This window comes from Phascolarctos cinereus, unplaced genomic scaffold (genome assembly GCF_003287225.1).
Source record: "Phascolarctos cinereus isolate Bilbo 61053 unplaced genomic scaffold, phaCin_HiC Scaffold_4;HRSCAF=312, whole genome shotgun sequence".
In the NCBI taxonomy this organism is placed as follows: Eukaryota; Metazoa; Chordata; class Mammalia; order Diprotodontia; family Phascolarctidae; genus Phascolarctos; species Phascolarctos cinereus.
The window spans coordinates 457,994,690-458,012,620 of record NW_027555847.1 but is presented as its reverse complement, the minus strand read 5'-3'; the positions used below and the strand labels follow the sequence as shown (position 1 = coordinate 458,012,620).

At 35.6% G+C, this 17,931-nt stretch overlaps 1 protein-coding gene across 7 annotated transcripts in view; it reads right to left on the bottom strand.

Moving 5' to 3' along the window:
* Positions 1-17,931, bottom strand: part of STAU2 (staufen double-stranded RNA binding protein 2) — a 431,723-nt gene that overhangs the window by 173,800 nt on the left and 239,992 nt on the right. For all 7 annotated transcript variants that reach the window (XM_020971016.2, XM_020971017.2, XM_020971014.2 and 4 more), the window contains one exon: positions 10,749-10,809. In XM_020971016.2, coding sequence (XP_020826675.1) covers positions 10,749-10,809 — 61 coding nt within the window. The remainder of the gene's footprint in view (positions 1-10,748; positions 10,810-17,931) is intronic.

Below are 17,931 nucleotides of genomic sequence, written 5' to 3'. Positions count from 1 at the left end.
CATTTTAATTCTATAAATACAGTACCAAAACATCAGAGAGATCACATAAAAATGATCATCTAATAAAGAAAAAGAGATTTCAAAGGTATTCATTATTCCAACAGTAGTAGTTCTAAATTGAGGGCAGAGTCCAAAGGAATCTAAGAACAAAGCCCAGTATGGGCCTGCTGGGAATGAGAGCACCTTTTTAGTTTCAAGATGTGTCATTAGGGTTAAATAATGAACAGACACACAAGAAGTGACAAAGAATAAGACAAATAAACAATTACACTGAAAGTCACAAGGAGCTCTATTCCATCCCAGAATTATTTATCTAGGATCATCTCTAATGAACCTAGAAGAACCAGAAGATTTCACAGAGGCTAAATAAAACTTTTTAAAAGGTTAGCAAAAACATATTTATGTGGTAAATGCCTCTGAACACTCTTTTAGTGGGTGGATTCAGCACATACCAGTACCTTTGAGTCTAGTCCAATTTTGAATTAAGCTTCACAGTTCACCTTTAAGAAACAATGAGCCCGTTTTAAAACAAAATCCGTTATTAATAAGAAACAGGGAATGAGAAAATTTTTAAAATAAGATATGCATCAGCTGAATTGTCTCTAAATAGAATGTTTTACAAAGTTTTCCATTAGCCATCAGTGGATCTTTAAAACATACAACCTTTTTTAAAACTTGTTAGTCATTCATCTGTAAAATCTAGCTTTTTATGTGCATGCCAAAGCATAAAATTGCCCCATGCTAAATTTAACACAAATCTCACATTACAGAGTTATGTGCACTTGCAATTTAACATGCCTATGACAAAGGTGCAGGCTTATACATCCAACGTATCCACGTTTGGGGTGAGGAGGAAAAAGTATGTTTATTTCAGTGCCTTTTCGGCTGGAGGTACATTCATGAAAATCTTCAAAAAACCAAAACAAACCTAGTTCTATAATTTAAATCTGCAGGCAATCAAGATAAGAAAATACACAGAGGAGCCAGGCTGTGTAATCACTAACACTTGCAAAACCATTTAAACTATTCTTCAGTTGTAATTGCTAGCAGTCTCTTATGACTGTAATCTCTCCAAAAAAAAAAATCTTCCATTGGAAAAATCAAACACAGGTGTATATTAACTTCCTGCCCATTTCTAATCAGGTGTCACACAAATCTTAGCTATGCCACATTAAAATTATTTTGTCCTTTAATGCTACATCATTTCTCTCCTTTTAGATAGTGAAAAGGAAAACAGTAAAGGTTCCTAGGACATAAGCATTACTGTCACTGCCTACCTTGGGACACTAGAAGAAATGAGGAAATATATGCCTCTGGTATAGCCAGTTTTCAAGATAATTCCATAGCAACTAATGGATAGAGAATTGGACTTGGAGAAAGGAAAAGCCCAACTTTAAATACAGCTTCAAACACTTACTAGGTATGTGACCTTGGGCAATTCACTTAATTTTCCTCAGACTTAGTTTCCTCATCTGTAAAATGGGGATAATATTATCATTTGCCTTCCTGAGCTGTGGCGAGGATAAAATGAGTTATCTAACTTAACTATATAAATACTAGCTATTATTATGATTAGCATTCAATCAAAATAATCTAGACTTTAAAATGTTCTCTTTTTAATTGAGGGTGGAAAAAGTACACTTCATGAAAGAAATCTATGTGTTTAAATGCCAATTCATGATGATGTTGTGTTTATTATGAAGTAACATGCTGCCCCTCTTCATGCTGTCCAAAGATGGTGAATCATTCCACAAGTTTTTTAAGAAAAAATTCTTAACTCTTTCCAATATGCAAATTCTAAAAAGATGACTAAACTGAACCATAATGAGGCAAAGTGAATTGTCCAAAGTCTCACAACATTTCAGCCAGCATTTAGTACCTAGAAATCAACTCTCTAATCACAAATGTACATTTTTACATTCGAAATACTAACACTATACACATTCCCTCACTCTACACAATTTCCTATGACAGAAATCTGAGCTCATGGAACTGATTAAGTAGGGTAGACTTTATTTATGTTACCTCAAGATTTGAACTTACATAAATCTATAGAAAAAATAGACTTTATTCCCAAAGTTATTAATTCCTAAGCAGAGACCAGCTTTTTATTGTTGCTGTGTTGCAGCAAAACCAATCTAGTCCCAGAGCCTCCAATGTTGCTTAAAGGAAAATTATCTGGGAAGCTGACTAATGATTTCCTAGAGCCTGATTCTCTCCTTCCCTATGGTGCTACAGCATAGGAATCATTCAGTATTAGTGATGCTTGTGATGCAGAGACCCCTTTCAGCTCACCATCTAAAACTAGTAGAGGTGGAGTGACTATGGGGAATGGGGGGGTGGGGGATGGTGGTAATGCTTCCTCTAAGCTTCAATGTCTAGTGCATTGTTCCTATCACGGAGGTAGCAATTCCTAAAATTATAGTGATTTAGTTAGTTTGGGATTTTTTTTGGTTATTGTTTTTTGACCAGACAAAAACCACCTTATCACTTGTAATTTTATATCCAAGGTTAGACTTTTTTGCGCTTTTCTAATTACTTGGTCTTTTTGTTTAAACAGATAAGTAAGCTAAGATATAAAATATCTAAGCTTTACTAAAAGAACTTAAAGATTACAGTTTCCTATACCCCATTTTAAAGTTAAAATGTTAATAATTGACGTTATATGATTTGCATCTTATATCATATTAACATTCCATCCATTATATACAATTTCTGTTAAAGCTCAGCAATTATAAGTATACCTGGACACCATGTTAGCACTACAACAAAGTGTTTTGATAGTACTTCTAAATAGACAAAGCATTCGTTTTCATGAAAAGAGGATTAATTTGAAAACTGCTGACTCTGCTAATCAATCTAGTGTTTCTCTTGTTTCAAATCTAGTATTTTTCAAATAACACACTAAAGCATCCACGGGTCAATATGCATCTCAAAGAAAATTATGGGGGGAGAGAGAAGGAAAGGGGAAGTCAAGATGGTAAAGTAGCAAGAAGCAATATGGTGAACTACCCGAGGTTCCTCCATCCCACCCCCTAAAAAAACCCCATACTCCTTCAAATACATCTAGAAAATGTACAAGACTAAATCTTGATGAAATCCAAGGAAAAAAAGCAGTGAGTCATTTTTCCAACACAGAGAAGTCTGCAGACACTGGGGATGGGATCTGGGCAGAAGAAGCCATGTGGAGGGCTCCTGTAAGCAGGGAAAAGCTGTGTACCAAAGAAAAAAGGGGTTTCAGACTTATACTGGGGGACTGAGACTTTGCAAAGGGAATAGGAACAGTTGTCAACTGGCAACTCGGTCACTCACTACCCAGTTCTGGATCACAAATTCAAGGTAGAATGAGGATGAGACCTGCATCCAGGAGTGCTATTACATGGTAAGGAGTGGTACCAGGCCCAAGACTGCATAGCAAAAGCAGCAAGTTCTGAAGTAAGTAGCAACAGTATGCCTAGACCCAAGGAACAGAGTGGGGTCTCAATTCCAGCTTGTAGCTCAGTCTAAAGCCTGCATAGGAATAACTAAAGTAGGAATCCCTGAGCTAAGAGGAACCTTCTCCGAACTAGCAAAGCTTCCCAGATGGTTAAAAGTATCTGGGTTCAGTGGTAGCTTATTGATGTTCAGACCCAAACCCAGGTTAAGAACTTGGAGAATTATGCCCTGGGAGTCTCAATCAGATTTAGCCCTGGATTAGACCACTTTGGCGAATGAGAAACTTTGAGAAAACTGAAAGCTTGCAATTCTCCAGCTTCAGCTGTTTCCGAGACACTGGAACAACACAAGAAAGTAGTAAGTGGAACAGCCTAGACTTTTCCTCTAGAAGTGTGCAGAATCCAGCCCTAACATCAAGTTGGAAGTCAGAAAGTAGTCTAGGAGAAAAAGATAACCAAAAAAATCCCACCATTGAAAGCTGTCATAGTGACAGGGAAACTCAAGATACAAACCCAGAAAGAGAATGAATCCAAAACATCTACAAACAAAATATCAAAGAAAATCACAGCTTGGATACAAATTCAACTATAATTCCTGAAAGAGATGAAGAGTTTAAAATCAGTTAAGAAAGAGTTTAAAATGTTGGAGGTTTTTTATAAATGGAATAAGAATTCTAGAAGGAAAAACTGAAAAAGAAAGAGGTGGAATAAAGAAATTAAGAAATTTGGCTCAGCAAAAGTGGTTCAAAACCTTGCATAAACAACAATTATAATGGACCAAATAGAAGCTAATGATTCCTTCAGACAATAAGTAATATTAAAACAGTCAAAAGATAGAAAAAAAGTAGAAGAAAATGCTCGTGATCTGGAAAACCGATTGAGAAGAAAAAAAATCACTGGACTACTGAAAGCCAGGACCAAAAAAAAAAAAAGCCACCATATTATATTTCAAGAAATCTTAAAAGAAAACTGCCCAGATCTCTTAGAACCAGTAGGCCAAGTGGAAACAGAATCCACTGGTTACCTCCTGAAAGAAATCTCAAAATGAAAACTCCCAGGCACCCCACAGCCAAAATTCAGAGCTTCCAGGTGAAAGAAAGATATTGCAAGGGCAGAGCCAAGATGACAGAGAGAAGCCAGGAAGCTGCCTGACTCTTCCCAGTTTCCTTCAGGAACAATGTAAAATCAAGTCTCTAAAAGAATTCTGGAGCAAGAGAGTCCACAAAAAGATGGAGCGAAACAATTTTCCAGTCCAACATAACTTAGAAAGACTTCAGTAAAGGTCTGTCTCACTTGGATAAAAGAGAAATGTAGCCCAGCACAGGTGGTGTCCAGGCAAGCCAGTGGGTGGCTCTTAGCCACAGCACAGATCAGCAACCAAGGTCCCACAGTCTAGGTTCATCAGGCCAGTGGCACAGCAGGACAACTGTGAGACCTCTAGTGTAACCACAGCAGGCAAACTGCCTGTCCCCAAATTCAGGGAACAACAGTGTGACTAGCTCGGCCACCTTAGCACAGTGGACAAGACATCAGCCCCAGAGGCCCTGGCACAGAAAGCCAGTGACCAGACCCCTGGCCTTCAGTGCAAGTAGCTTGGGACTGTGTCCCCTGTACCCCAGAAGAAGAGCTCAACTTCTAAAAATGAGCAAAAACAAAAAAGAGCCCTGACCATAGAAAGCTGCTATGGTGACAAAGGAAGATCAAAACACAAATGCAAAAGAAGACAACAATGTCAAAATGCCTACATGGGAAGCCTCAAAGGGGAATATGAATTGGTCTCAAGTTCAATAAGTCCTCTTCGAAGGGCTCAAAAAGGATTTTAAAAATCAAGTAAAAGAGGTAGAAGAAAAATTGGAGAAAGAAATGAGTTATGCAAGAGAATTATGAAAAAAAGTCAACAGCTTGGAAAAGGAAGCACAAAAACTGACTGAAGAAAACAACTCCTTAAAAAATAGAATTGGCCAAATAGGGGGAAAAAACCCACTGAAAAAAACAACTTTTTTAAAAGCAGAATTGGCTAAATGGAAAAGGAGGTACAAAAGCTCACTGAAGAAAATAATTCCTTAAAATTAGGGATTGGGAAAATGGAAGAGAATGACTATAAGACATCAAGAATCAGTCAAACAAAATCAAAAGAATGAAAAAATAGAAGAAAATATAAAATACCTCACTGGCAAAACAACTGACCTGGAAAACAGATCCAAGGGAGATAATTTAAGAATTATTGGACTACTTGAAAACCATGATAAGAAAAAAGGAGCCTGGAAAGCATCTTTCAAGAAATTATCAAAGAAAACTGCCCTGATGTTCTAGAACCACAGGGTAAAATAGTCATTGAAAGAATCCACCGATCCCCACCAATCACCTCCTGAAAAAGATCTCAAAAGGGAAGACTCCAAGGAATATTGTAGCCAAATTCTAGAACTATCAGGTCAAGGAGAAAATAGTGTAAGCAGCCAGAAAGAAACAATTCAAATATTAAGGAGCCACAGACAGGATTACACAGGAGTTAGCAGCTTCTACATTAAAGGACAGGAGGGCTTGGAATTTGATATTCTGGAAGTCAAAGGAGCTTGGATTACAAAAAGAATCAACTACCCAGCAAAACTGAGCATAATCTTTCAGGGGAAAAGATGGATATTCAATGAAATAGGGGACTTTCAAAATTTCTTCACGGAAAGACCTATGCAGAAATTGACCATATCAGTAGGGTATAAAAACCTCACAATCAAATGCAGAAAGGCAGAAATATTAAATGCATCTTTTTTTGGATTATGATGCAGTAAAAATTGCATGTAATAAAAGGCCATGGACAACATATCAAAATTATGAGATGCAGCCAAAGCAGTACTTAGGGGAAATTTTATATCTCTAAATGCTTACATGAATAAAATAGAGAAAGAGCAGACTGATGAATTCGGCGTGCAATTTAAAAAGCTAGAAAAAGAACAAATTAAAAATCCCCAATTAAACATCAAATTAAAAATTCTGAAACTCAAAGAAGAGATTAAATAAAATGGAAAGTATGAAAACTATTGAACTAATAACTAAAATTAAGAGCTTGTTTTATGGGGAAAACCAATAAAATAGATAAAACTTTGGTTAATTTGATTTAAAAAAAGGAGAAAACTAAATTACCAGTATCAAAAATGAAATGGGTGAATTTACCACCAATTAAGAGGAAATTAAAGCAGTAATTAGGAGCTATTTTGCCCAACTGTAAGTCAACAAATCTGACAATCTAAGTGAAATGGAAATGGATGAATATTTACAAAAATGGAAATTTTTCAGATTAACAGAAGAAATAAAATACTTAAATAACCCCATTTTAGAAAAAGAAATTGAACAAGCCATCAATGAAGGCCCTAAGAAAAAATCTCCAGGGCCAGATATGATTTACAAGTGAATTCTACCAAACATTTAAGGAACAATTAATTCCAATACTATAGAAATTATCTGGAAAAATAGGCAAAGAAGGAGTCCTATCAAATTCCTTTCATTATACAAATATGGTGCTGATACCTAAATCAGGAAGAGCCAAAACAGAGAAAGAAGATTATAGACCAATTTCCCTAATTAATATTGATGCAAAAATTTTAAATAAAATATTAGCAAAGAGATTACAGCAATTTATCAACAAGATAATACCCTACGACCAGGTGGGATTTATACCAGGCATTCAGGGCCGGTTCAAAATTAGTAAAACTATTAGCATAATTGACCATATCAATAACAAACCAGCAGAAATCACTTGATTATCTCAATAGATGCAGAAAAAGCTTTTGACAAAATACAACACTTGTTCCTATTAAAAATATTAGAGAGCAAAGGAATAAATGGAGCTTTCCTTAAAATGATAAGTAGTATCTATCTAAAACCACAAGCAAGCATTGTATGTCATACGGATAAGCAAGAAGCCTTTCCAACAAGATCAGGGGTGAAGCAAGGATGCCCATTGTCACCGCTATTATTCAATACTGTACTAGAAATATTAGCATTAGCAATAAGAGAAGAAAAAGAAATTGAAGGAATTAGAATAAGCAATGAGGAAACACAATTAACACTTTTTGCAGATGATATGATGGTATACTTAGAGAATCAACTATAAAATTTCTTGAAATAATTAACAACTTTAGCAAAGTTGCAGGATATAAAATAAACCCACATAAATCATCCGCATTTCTATATGTTACCAACAAATCTCAACAGCAAGAGATAGAGAAATTTCATTTAAAATAACTGTAGACAATACAAAATATTTGGGAGTCTATCTGCCAAAACAAACCCAGGAACTATATGAGCACAATTGCAAACTACTTTCACACAAATGAAGTCAGATCTAAACAAGTGGGAAAATATCAATTGCTCATGAGTAGGCTGAGCTAATATAATAAAAATGACAATTCTATCTAAATTAATTTACTTAATCAGTCCCGTACCAATAAACCTACCAAAAAGTTATTTTATAGAGCTAGAAAATATAATAACAAAATTCACCTGGAAGAACAAAAGGTAAAACATATCAAGATAACTGGTGAAAAAAATGCAAAGGAAGGTGGCCTAGCCATACCAAATCTAAAACTATTTTATAAAGTAGCAGTCATCAAAACTATTTGGTACTGGCTAAGAAATAGAGTGGTAGGTTGGTGGAATAGGTTAGGTACACAAGACACAGTAAGTAGTAAATGACTATAGTAATTTACTATTTGATAAACCCCAAAACTCCAGCTTCTGGGATAAGAACTCACTATGTGACAAAAACTGCTAGGAAAACTGGAAAATAGTATGGCAGAAACCAGGCATAGATCAACATTTTACACCCTAAAAGATAAAGTCAAAATGGGTACATGATTTAGACACAAAGGGTGATGGCATAAGCAAATTAGGAGAGCAAGGAATAGTTTTCTGGTGAAAAGGGAAGAATTTATGACTAAACAAGAGATAGAGAACATAATGAAATACAAAATGGATAATTTTGATTACATTAAATTAAAAGGTTTTTGCACAAACAAAATCAATGCAAACAGATTAGAAGGAAAGCAGAAAGATGGGAAAAAATTTTTACAACTAGTGTTTCTGATAAACGACTCATTTCTCAAATATATAGAGAACTCAGTCAACTTTTTAAGAATATAGTCATTCCCCAATTGATAAACGGTCAAAGGATATGAACAAGCAATTTTCAGAGGAAGAAATTAAAGCTATCTCTAGTCATATGAAGAAATGCTATAAATCACTACTGATTGGAGAAATGAATATTAAAACAACTTTGAGGTACCACATCATACTTATCAGATTGGCTAATATGACAGAAAATGAAAATGACAAATGTTGGAAAAGATGGGAAAATTGGGACACTAATGCATTGTTGGTGGAGTAGTGAATTGATCCAACCATTCTGGAGAGCAATTTAGAACTGTGCCCAAAGGGCTATAAAACTGTGCACACTCTTTGATCCAGCAATACCACTACTAGGTCTGTATACCAAAGAGATCATGAAAAAGGGAAAAGGACCTACATGTACAATAAAATATTTATAGCAGCTCTTTTTGTAGTGGCAAAGAACTGGAAACTGAGGGATGCCCATCAATTGGGGAATGGCTGAACAAGTTGTGGTATAGGAATATAATGGAATACTATTGTGCTATAAGAAATGATGAACAGGTAAATTTCAGAAAAACCTAAAAAGACTTACATGAATTGATGCTGAGTGAAGTAAGCAGAACTAGGAAAGACTGTACATAGTAATACACTGTGCAATGATCAACTATGATTCACTTAGCTCTTCTCAGCAATACAATGATCCAAGACAATTCCAAAAGACTCATGATGAAAAATACTATTCAGAGAAAGATCTATGGAGTCTGAGTGCAGATCAAGGCACATTATTTTTACTTTTTTTGTTTTGGGTGGCTTTTCTCTTTTGTTCTGTTTCTTCTTTCACACCATGGCTAATGTGGAAATATGTTTCTATGATTGCACATGTACTACCTATATCATATTGCTTGATGTTTTGGGGAGAGAAGAGGGAAAGGATGAAGGGAGAAAAATTTGGAACTCAAAATCTTATAAAAATGAATGTTGAAAACTATCTTTATGTGTAATTGGAAAAAATAAAATACTATTTACAAAAAATAAAAAGGAAAAGGAGAATATTGCAAGATGCCAGAAAAAAAGTTCAAATATTGAGGAAGAATATTGTCAGGATCACACACAATTTAAACAGTCATCAGCATAAAAGAACAGAGAGCTTGGAATATACTATTCCAGAAGTCAAAGCACAGGGGCTTAATACCAAAAACAGCTTATCCAGCAAAACTGAGCATAATACTACTGGAGGAAAAAAAAATAGATCTTTAATGAAACAGAAGTCTGCTAAGCATTCCTGATGGAAAGACCAGAGCTATGTAGAAACTGCAGTTCAACAAAGAGGTAAAGAGATATATAAAAAGGTAAACATGAATAAAAAAATCATAAGACTAGACAGAGATGAACTTCTTAATTTAAATTTAGGGAGATGATACAAGTGTCCCCACTAAACTCAATCATTATCAGGGGTCAAAGAAAGACCCTACTTAGAAAACATGGCACCTCTTCATTATCATAAGCCTCCTTGTTTTCAGAGAGTACTGTCCTACTCAAATATATGTGAAACCAACACAATTATATATATTCTTCAAAATGCATTTCTCCTATAAAGTACACATAATGAATGGCATTTATTCAGCACTTACTATGTTCTAAGCACTGGGAATAAAACACAAAAGTGAGACAGCCCCTGCCTCACAAACAGTTTGTATTCTAATGGGGTAGAAAACACAAAGACAGGAATGGTAGCAAAAGGAATCAAGGTCAGAGAAGTCACTAAGATGGGTAGTAGAACAAGAGAGTTAGCTATTAACATATCTTTTCCAGAGGCAATGGTAATGGCAACTTTATTACAATTCTCCAAGAAAGAGATGCAAAGGAGAGGGAACAAGAAGAGGCCACACAAAGGCCCAGGTGAAGATGAGGACTAGTGTCCCAGGCAGTACAGAGCCCAATGGCTTAACTTCTCCTTGGCATGATCACTGGTGGTTTAATTCAGAGGGTGGAACAATAGCAGTAGTAGGAACAACAGAGTGGAAAATGATCACCTTTAACTGGACTAGAATTTGCAGTATAGAGGCTGTATCGTTTATAATTTTTGAATCCTTCATCGTAATTTAATGTAGCATTTTGAGACCAGTAGGTACTCAACAAATATTAACTAAACAACTAAGTTGATTGAAACAGTATATAAATATAGAAAGCCTAAAAAAAGTGAATACTTACTATTACTTGATGTTTCAGGAAATCCAATCTTTTGACTATTCCATCCCTTGTTTTCCACTGTCTAGAATATTAAATGGATAGATTAATGCAGAGAAATCACCTTTTTTATTTATTCAAAACTAAAAAAATTTGACTAAGCATATTAATTAGGGACAAAGATCTCTCACATACTCCTTTTACTATATTTCTAGAATCTAAACTCCAGTGTCAACAGATGGTTACGACAGCACTAAATTCATAAAATTTCTGCATTATTTCATCATTTTCCTTTAATCAAAATGTGTATCTCCTTTTTTCAATCTTCTCATTCTCTAAATTGAAGGTAGCAAATTGTAAGTGTTTAATAAAAGGAAAATTATCATCATCATGAAAGCATTCTTATTAACAATAATAATAATAGCTAACATTCCTATAGCATTTACTGTTTAGCACTTTACATAGTAGAAATATTTCTTTTTTAATTGTTCAAATTCGTAAGATAAGATCAACAAATATTGATAAGAAACACACATTTTTGAGCAAAGATGGGTTATAAGAGCTACTGACCACTGCTATGTAGCCTAGCCAGAAGAAATATGTATTTGATCTAAAATATATCCTGAAACATATGTTTTATCACTTAAAATATTTAGAAATGAAGGGTTTCAAGAGATAACAGTGCTCCAAAAATGTAAGTCTTAATTCTTCCTACTATAAGCTTTTGATTATTCATGCTAATGGTTTCTAGATATAATTTTAAAAATCTCTCTTTAGCAACTACGTTCAACCATTTTGACTTCTAATATTTTACTAGTGATTATAATAAGTGATAAAATGGGAAATTTTGTAATTCACTTTCTTTTGTTTCCCCTAAATATTTTCTGTTAACAGAACCAACAAGCAAAGGAAGAGGAAAAAGGAAACTGAAAGCGTTTGGATGATATGCAAAATAAATCATCATGCTCTAAAAAATTAAAAATTGATTATGCTTTGGAAACTATTAGCTTCTTTTGAACAAGGGATCCTCTCTGCCTTTAAATACTTCCTTAAAACTCACCTCCTATTGACAGACCCCCATATCTAGTATCCTGAACATTGGCTTGGGACTCAGGAACTCTGAGTTCTAATCTTGGCTCTGTCACTGACTTGATTTATATCACTTAACCCCTCTGTGCCTCAGTTTCCTCACCTGTAAAATTTTAATACATCCTATAAGTTCAATTGCTTATTCTTCCCACATTAACAAATATTCAATTTATGTTAAAATTTTATGAACATCTTAAGAATTAAAAAATGGAATAACCTGTCCAGAATTTAAAAAATATATATTTCTAAATGCTTATTTATAAAACTTCAACCAAATAATAAAAATCACATTTTATCAAAATATCTGTTATCAAAATTCTATTGTTTCTGATGTGCTTAAAACATTGTAAAAATGAAAATGAAATAAAATTCATTTAGCTTATAATACATTAATCTATATTTTAGAACATGACAAATTTTGCCAATAGTAAGAAGTTACAAATATCTAATCTAAATTATGAAATTTTAGCCCTGAAAACAAATTTAAAAAAAAAGATTCTGTAAGAAGTGACATGTTCACTTATTTCAATATTATTTTGATAAGGAATTTCATTATGGAATCCAATAAAAACTTTAAAATGTATGCTGTATGTAGTCCAATGGCCAAATTCCAGAAAGTTATTGACCAGCTAGAGAGAACCCATACAAGAACAAAAACTTATAAAAAGATTAATTGAATGAATTTCTGAGGAGTAAAAGAAAGCAATAGTTTCATTAAATGAAATATAAGTTAAAAATAGTTATTTGTTTAATAAGTAGAAAATAAATAGAAAATTCATACCTGAAAAAAAAAGTTATACCCCATTCAAATCATCAAAATAAAAAAAAACTTGGCCAAGCCTAGCTGACCAGTCTCTTGCAATCTTCATTCTTTATTCCTAATTAAAAGTCATGGAATGGTAGGACAAAACTGAAACAGAAGATGAGAGTGGGGAGTATCTTTTGTCAGATGGTGGGATATTAACTTGGGGGTCAAGATGAGCAATTATTCCTTGGATGTGATAACTGCTGCAAACTACCATAATGTACTAGAGTAACTAGACGGACAATCTCACAGCTTCTAAACTTTATGCTTCAAATCTCTTATATTGTCCCTCTTATCATTCTCTCCCTTTTCTCCTATTAAGCCCAAAGGAATAGGCTTTAGGAAGGTTAGGATAATTAAATACTTCAAGGATCTGTTCTTTCATTGATATGGGCACACTTCCATTGATGCAAGTTGTCACCCAACTATGCTTTAGCATATACAATGGTCATGAGTTGCTATGGCCAGATATTTCATCATCCAGTGGCTAAGCTTCCATAAATGAGATTCTTCTAGTATCTGAAAGGGTATTGCATAGAAAGGTTGGATTTGTTGTGTTTGGCTTCAGAAGGTTAGAACCAAGGGGCAGCTAGGTGTTGCAGTGGATAGAGCACCGGCTCTGACATCAGGAGGACCTGAGTTCAAATCCAGCCTCAGACCTGACACTTACTAGCTGTGTGACCCTTGGCAAATCACTTAACCCCAACTGCCTAAAAACCAAAAAAAAATTTTTAAAGGTTAGAACCAAGAGCAGTGGGTAGAAGAGGCAAAGAGATCAATAGGCTGAAAATCAGGAAAGTCTTACTAAAAATTGGAGTTGGTCAAAGGTAGAATATTCTGCTTTGAGGCATGGTGCATTTATCTTCCTTGAAGGTCTTCAGGCAGAGGCTAGGGATTGTTGGGGATTTTATCATAAGGATTTCTTTTATGTTGGGTCAGAGTAGATGGCTCTGAGGTCCTCCTAGCTCTCAGATTCTGTGCTTCTGTGATTTTTCTGATTTTTAGATGATGTCTAATTGATGCTTAGACCTAGACTAGCTTGGTAGTGTTGCCTTAAATCCTTCTGATCTGGCTTTTGAGATGCCTCACGCACCTCCATACTGTGATGAGACATCAGAGTGGGACAGTGGGCGACTAAAAGTAGCATTAAATTAAACCACCAAGAAAAAACTACTTCTGTTTTCCGTCTGCCATTGAATTTTCTAGAAATTATCTCTATGGTGGGTTCTACATTCTACTTTCTCACAATTTACAGGCAACTATGGTCAGACAATTGGTCATTTATATGCCATGTATGTATGTAGGAATGTACATGTACATCAAAGATACCTACAATATACATGATATAGATATGTTTCTAAACACAATACTATTGTTGTTTGTCCTTTGTTTTCAAAGAGGACCAAAGATTTCATGGGGGTCATGTCTTGACTCGTGCATGAATCATATCTGAGTGAGGCAGAGTTGCACGAAGTTATCAGCATCAGTCTCACTCTTTTTTCCAGAATCATTAAAGTCTAATGGCAAGACAAAAGTCTACATGATTATCAATGGCCTGGGATGCAGTGAATAACCTTGGTATCCTCAATGTTAGACCGACATGTAAGTGTTCCACAGAGCCTGCTTCTGCTCCCTCTTGGCTGGCCATTGGAATAAATTGTTCTTATCCACCCATTCCACCAGGGGAAATCTATACATACTTGAAGTGGACAACACCCTAACTCATTGACAGGTCTGAGACCCATGGGTTACCCTCAACCTGGTTTAGCTTGCCTGCTGAGATGATTTTACTGGGGTGTGGTCACTGCTTGTGCTACAGCTTCTTGTAGCCACAGGCAAGAGCCACAGGAAGACACCAAAGGTGTATGAGCAGCCCTGAAAAGGGCTCAGCAAGCCCTCATACCAGAGGTGCTAGTCTCCTTGAATGCCTCACATACCTCAAACACAATGAAATAGTGGCCCACTTAACACACAGTCAGAATTTTGGCAACTTCAACTGTCCAGAACACAATCACAAACTAGAAAGCAAATGAAAAGGACCTTTGAAGAAGAGGAAACAACTGTCACAGGGCTTTACTTTGTAATACTTTACTCTGAGATGGAGGTGCCTCTTAGCCTTCAGGCCTCAGAATCTTTTATTATTTTAACTATGTGTAAAAATAAGGGTAAATAATAATAATATGTAAATGTGTAATGTGTACATAATAATTTCATCTTTCTAAAGAGAGAGGATGACTTAACTGTTTATCTTTGCTTACAAAGGGCAAGCTATCAAGGAGTGATAAGACCATGCAAACCACAGACCTCTATGCACAAAGTGGTAAGAAGTGCCATGCTCCTCTCCCCCAAGCCCCAGATGCATCCAATAATGCAAATCAGTGTTTTCCCTAGAACTGACTCACTTAATTCTGGGTACAGGGAGAAGTGCCTCATTTCTGAGTTCATCTCACTGAGTCAATCTAGATTTAGAAGTCACTGGTAACAAGAAGGCTGATTTGTCTCCCGCTTAAGAGTTTAGATCTAAGGTGCCCCATGTTTCTACTTTCTGAAAACATCACTTAAGAAAGAAGCAGCATTTCAACATACCAAAGGAACTTGTAGACGTCATTGCTGAGAGTTACCAGTAATCAAGGAAGAATCGGGGAGAATGGGAGATGAATCAGAAGTCTAGAGAGGGAAGCCACAATTTTTCAGAATAGGAAAGAGAGATTCCCAAAACTGCAGACTAGAATTTGATGTTTGTCCTTGGGGGAAAAATCTAATTCCAAATTATTAAATAGAGGGTCATAAAATTTAGAGCTAGAAGGGACCTCAGTTACATTTTGGTCCTATTCCCTCACTTTTTTACTTAAAAATTTTTTATTCTCAATTTAACAAACACCAAATAAAATGAGTACTTCCATACACAGAACTGAAGAGAATTGTGCCTGAAACTATGAATCTCTGCTATGTATAGCTTGCTTTTCTTTTCTTTTTTTTTTTAGTATACATTAAATTTAGCATGAAACTTTCAAAGTTGTGCTGCTTGTCTGCCCTCACTTTTCTTAAAATGCCCAAGGTCAGATAGGAATTAAGTTATAGAGTAAGAATCTGAACCCAAATACTCTGATAAGAGATACTCTTTCTCCTGCACTATCCTGGGAACTTAGGGAAGCAGTGATCACTTCTACCTGGTTAAGAACAAGTTTTTGGATAGGGTTACTAACCTGGGTGAACAGGGGAATGACATAGTTATAATGCATCTCAATTTCAGTAATCTATATTTGACAAAGTTTGTCTTAGTATCCTAAGAGAATATCTAGGAGAATGTAGGTACTAGTCATTAGGGATACAAAGATTTTTAAAACGATAGATTATCTACCCTCTTGGAACTTACATTTGATTACAAAATATATGCACAAAGATAAGTAAAATATGAGAGAGTGTAATCAGGCAAAGAAGAAAACTAACCAAAGGGCTCAAAGAAAATTGCAGGAGGGATAAAATATACTAAGCTTTGGGGGACAGAGAAAACTTCAAAAAGGTGATGAACTTTGAACAAAAAGATTTTGACAGATGGAGCTGAAGAGAGAATGAATTGCAACACAAGGCAATATTCATGAATCATGAGGGCAAGGGATGATATATTAAATTGGGGGATAGCTAGTAGTTTAGTTTAGCTGAAACACATTATTTTAAGAGGAATAATGTGAAATAAGGCTGGAAGAGTAAAAGTAGCCAGAATGGGAAGTCAGAATAACTAAACCTCAGAATGAGATGGAACCCCAAAATCTCATCTCCTGAATCAGAACTGGGGTCTATAAACTTGGTTCCCCTGCCATTTTTATATGTTTACTTCAATATAACTTTGTAATCCTTTGTGTTCTATTTTATGCATTTGAAAAGATTGTTCTAAGAAGGGGCCCATATGCTTCTCCAGACTTCCAGAGATCCATAACTAAAAAAAGATTAAGAATCCTGGATTTAGTCCACCTTATACCTGAACAAGGATTTCCTCTGCAACTAAGTGGTTATCCAATCTCAATATGATGACTTCCAGTGAAGGAGAAGCCACTGTCATTTGAAGCAGTCCATTCTACTTTTAGATAACTCTCATTAATAGGAACTTTCTTCTCACATGATATAAAATTGTCCCTACCCATTGCTCACTCTTCTGCTCTCCAGGGTAGAACGAGTTTAATCTAGCTTCCAAATGACAGCTACATATACTTGAAATAGCTGTCATCTCCATATATTCCCTGCAGTCTTCTATTCTGAAGGTTGAGCAACCCTAGTTTTTTTTTTCAACCAATACTCATATGGCAAGATCTTGAGGCCCTTCACTGTCTTTGTCACTCTCCTCTGGAAACTCTCTACATTATCAATCTTGTTCCTAAAATGTGGCGGCAAGATTAAACACTAAACTTCAGATGTGGTTTTAGCAGGACTGAGTTCAGTGGGAATACCACCTCTCTGACATTAATGCAATCTTAAGGGTTTTTTTTGTGGCTATTTCATACAGTCAACTTTTATTGAGACAGCAGTCCCTTAGATCTTTCTAATCAAATGTTATCTAGCCATTACTCCTCTATCTTGTACTTGTGAAGTTGATTTTCAAATGCAAGTATAACTTTATATTCAGTGTTTTCTTCTAGTTGCGTCTGTCTCTTTGTGACTTGAGTTGGGGTTTTCTTGGCAAAGATACTGGAGTGGTTTGCTATTCCCTTCTCCAGCTCACTTTATAGATGAAGAAACTAAGGCAAACACGGTTGCCCAGCTAGTAAGTATCTGAGGCCAGATTTGAACTTGGGAAGATAAGTTTTCCTAATTCCAGGCCTGGCACTCTATCCACTGTGCCACCTAGTTGCCCATGACTTTATATTACATTCACATTAAACTTTAACTTAGATAACCCTGAATTTTTAATGGACCCAGTCAGAACAGTTGTGTGACTTCCTCCAGAAGTACTTAGCAATTAGTGAGTGGGAGCAGAGGGTGGATGGCATAGGTGATGAAGGACTGAAAATTAACAGGGTGTTAACAGGGGTAAAACAAGGGGCTAAGAGATTCAAGGGTGGAGGACAGTACCTTGTTGAACTGGTTAATTATATGGTTGAGACAGTGACAGGAGTAAAGAAAGGTGAGTAAAGGATTGAGAGACTGGGAAAACAGGGAGGGACTGAAGAACTAGGGGTCACAGTGAGGATGATAAGCAGGTTCAGAAAGAATGAGCCAGTGGAAGAAGTAGAAAGAGAGGATAAAAGAAGGGTAATTTTAGAATTCAAGATAATGTATGTGAAAATGTTAAGAATAAAGGTGAGGTCTAAGGTGTGA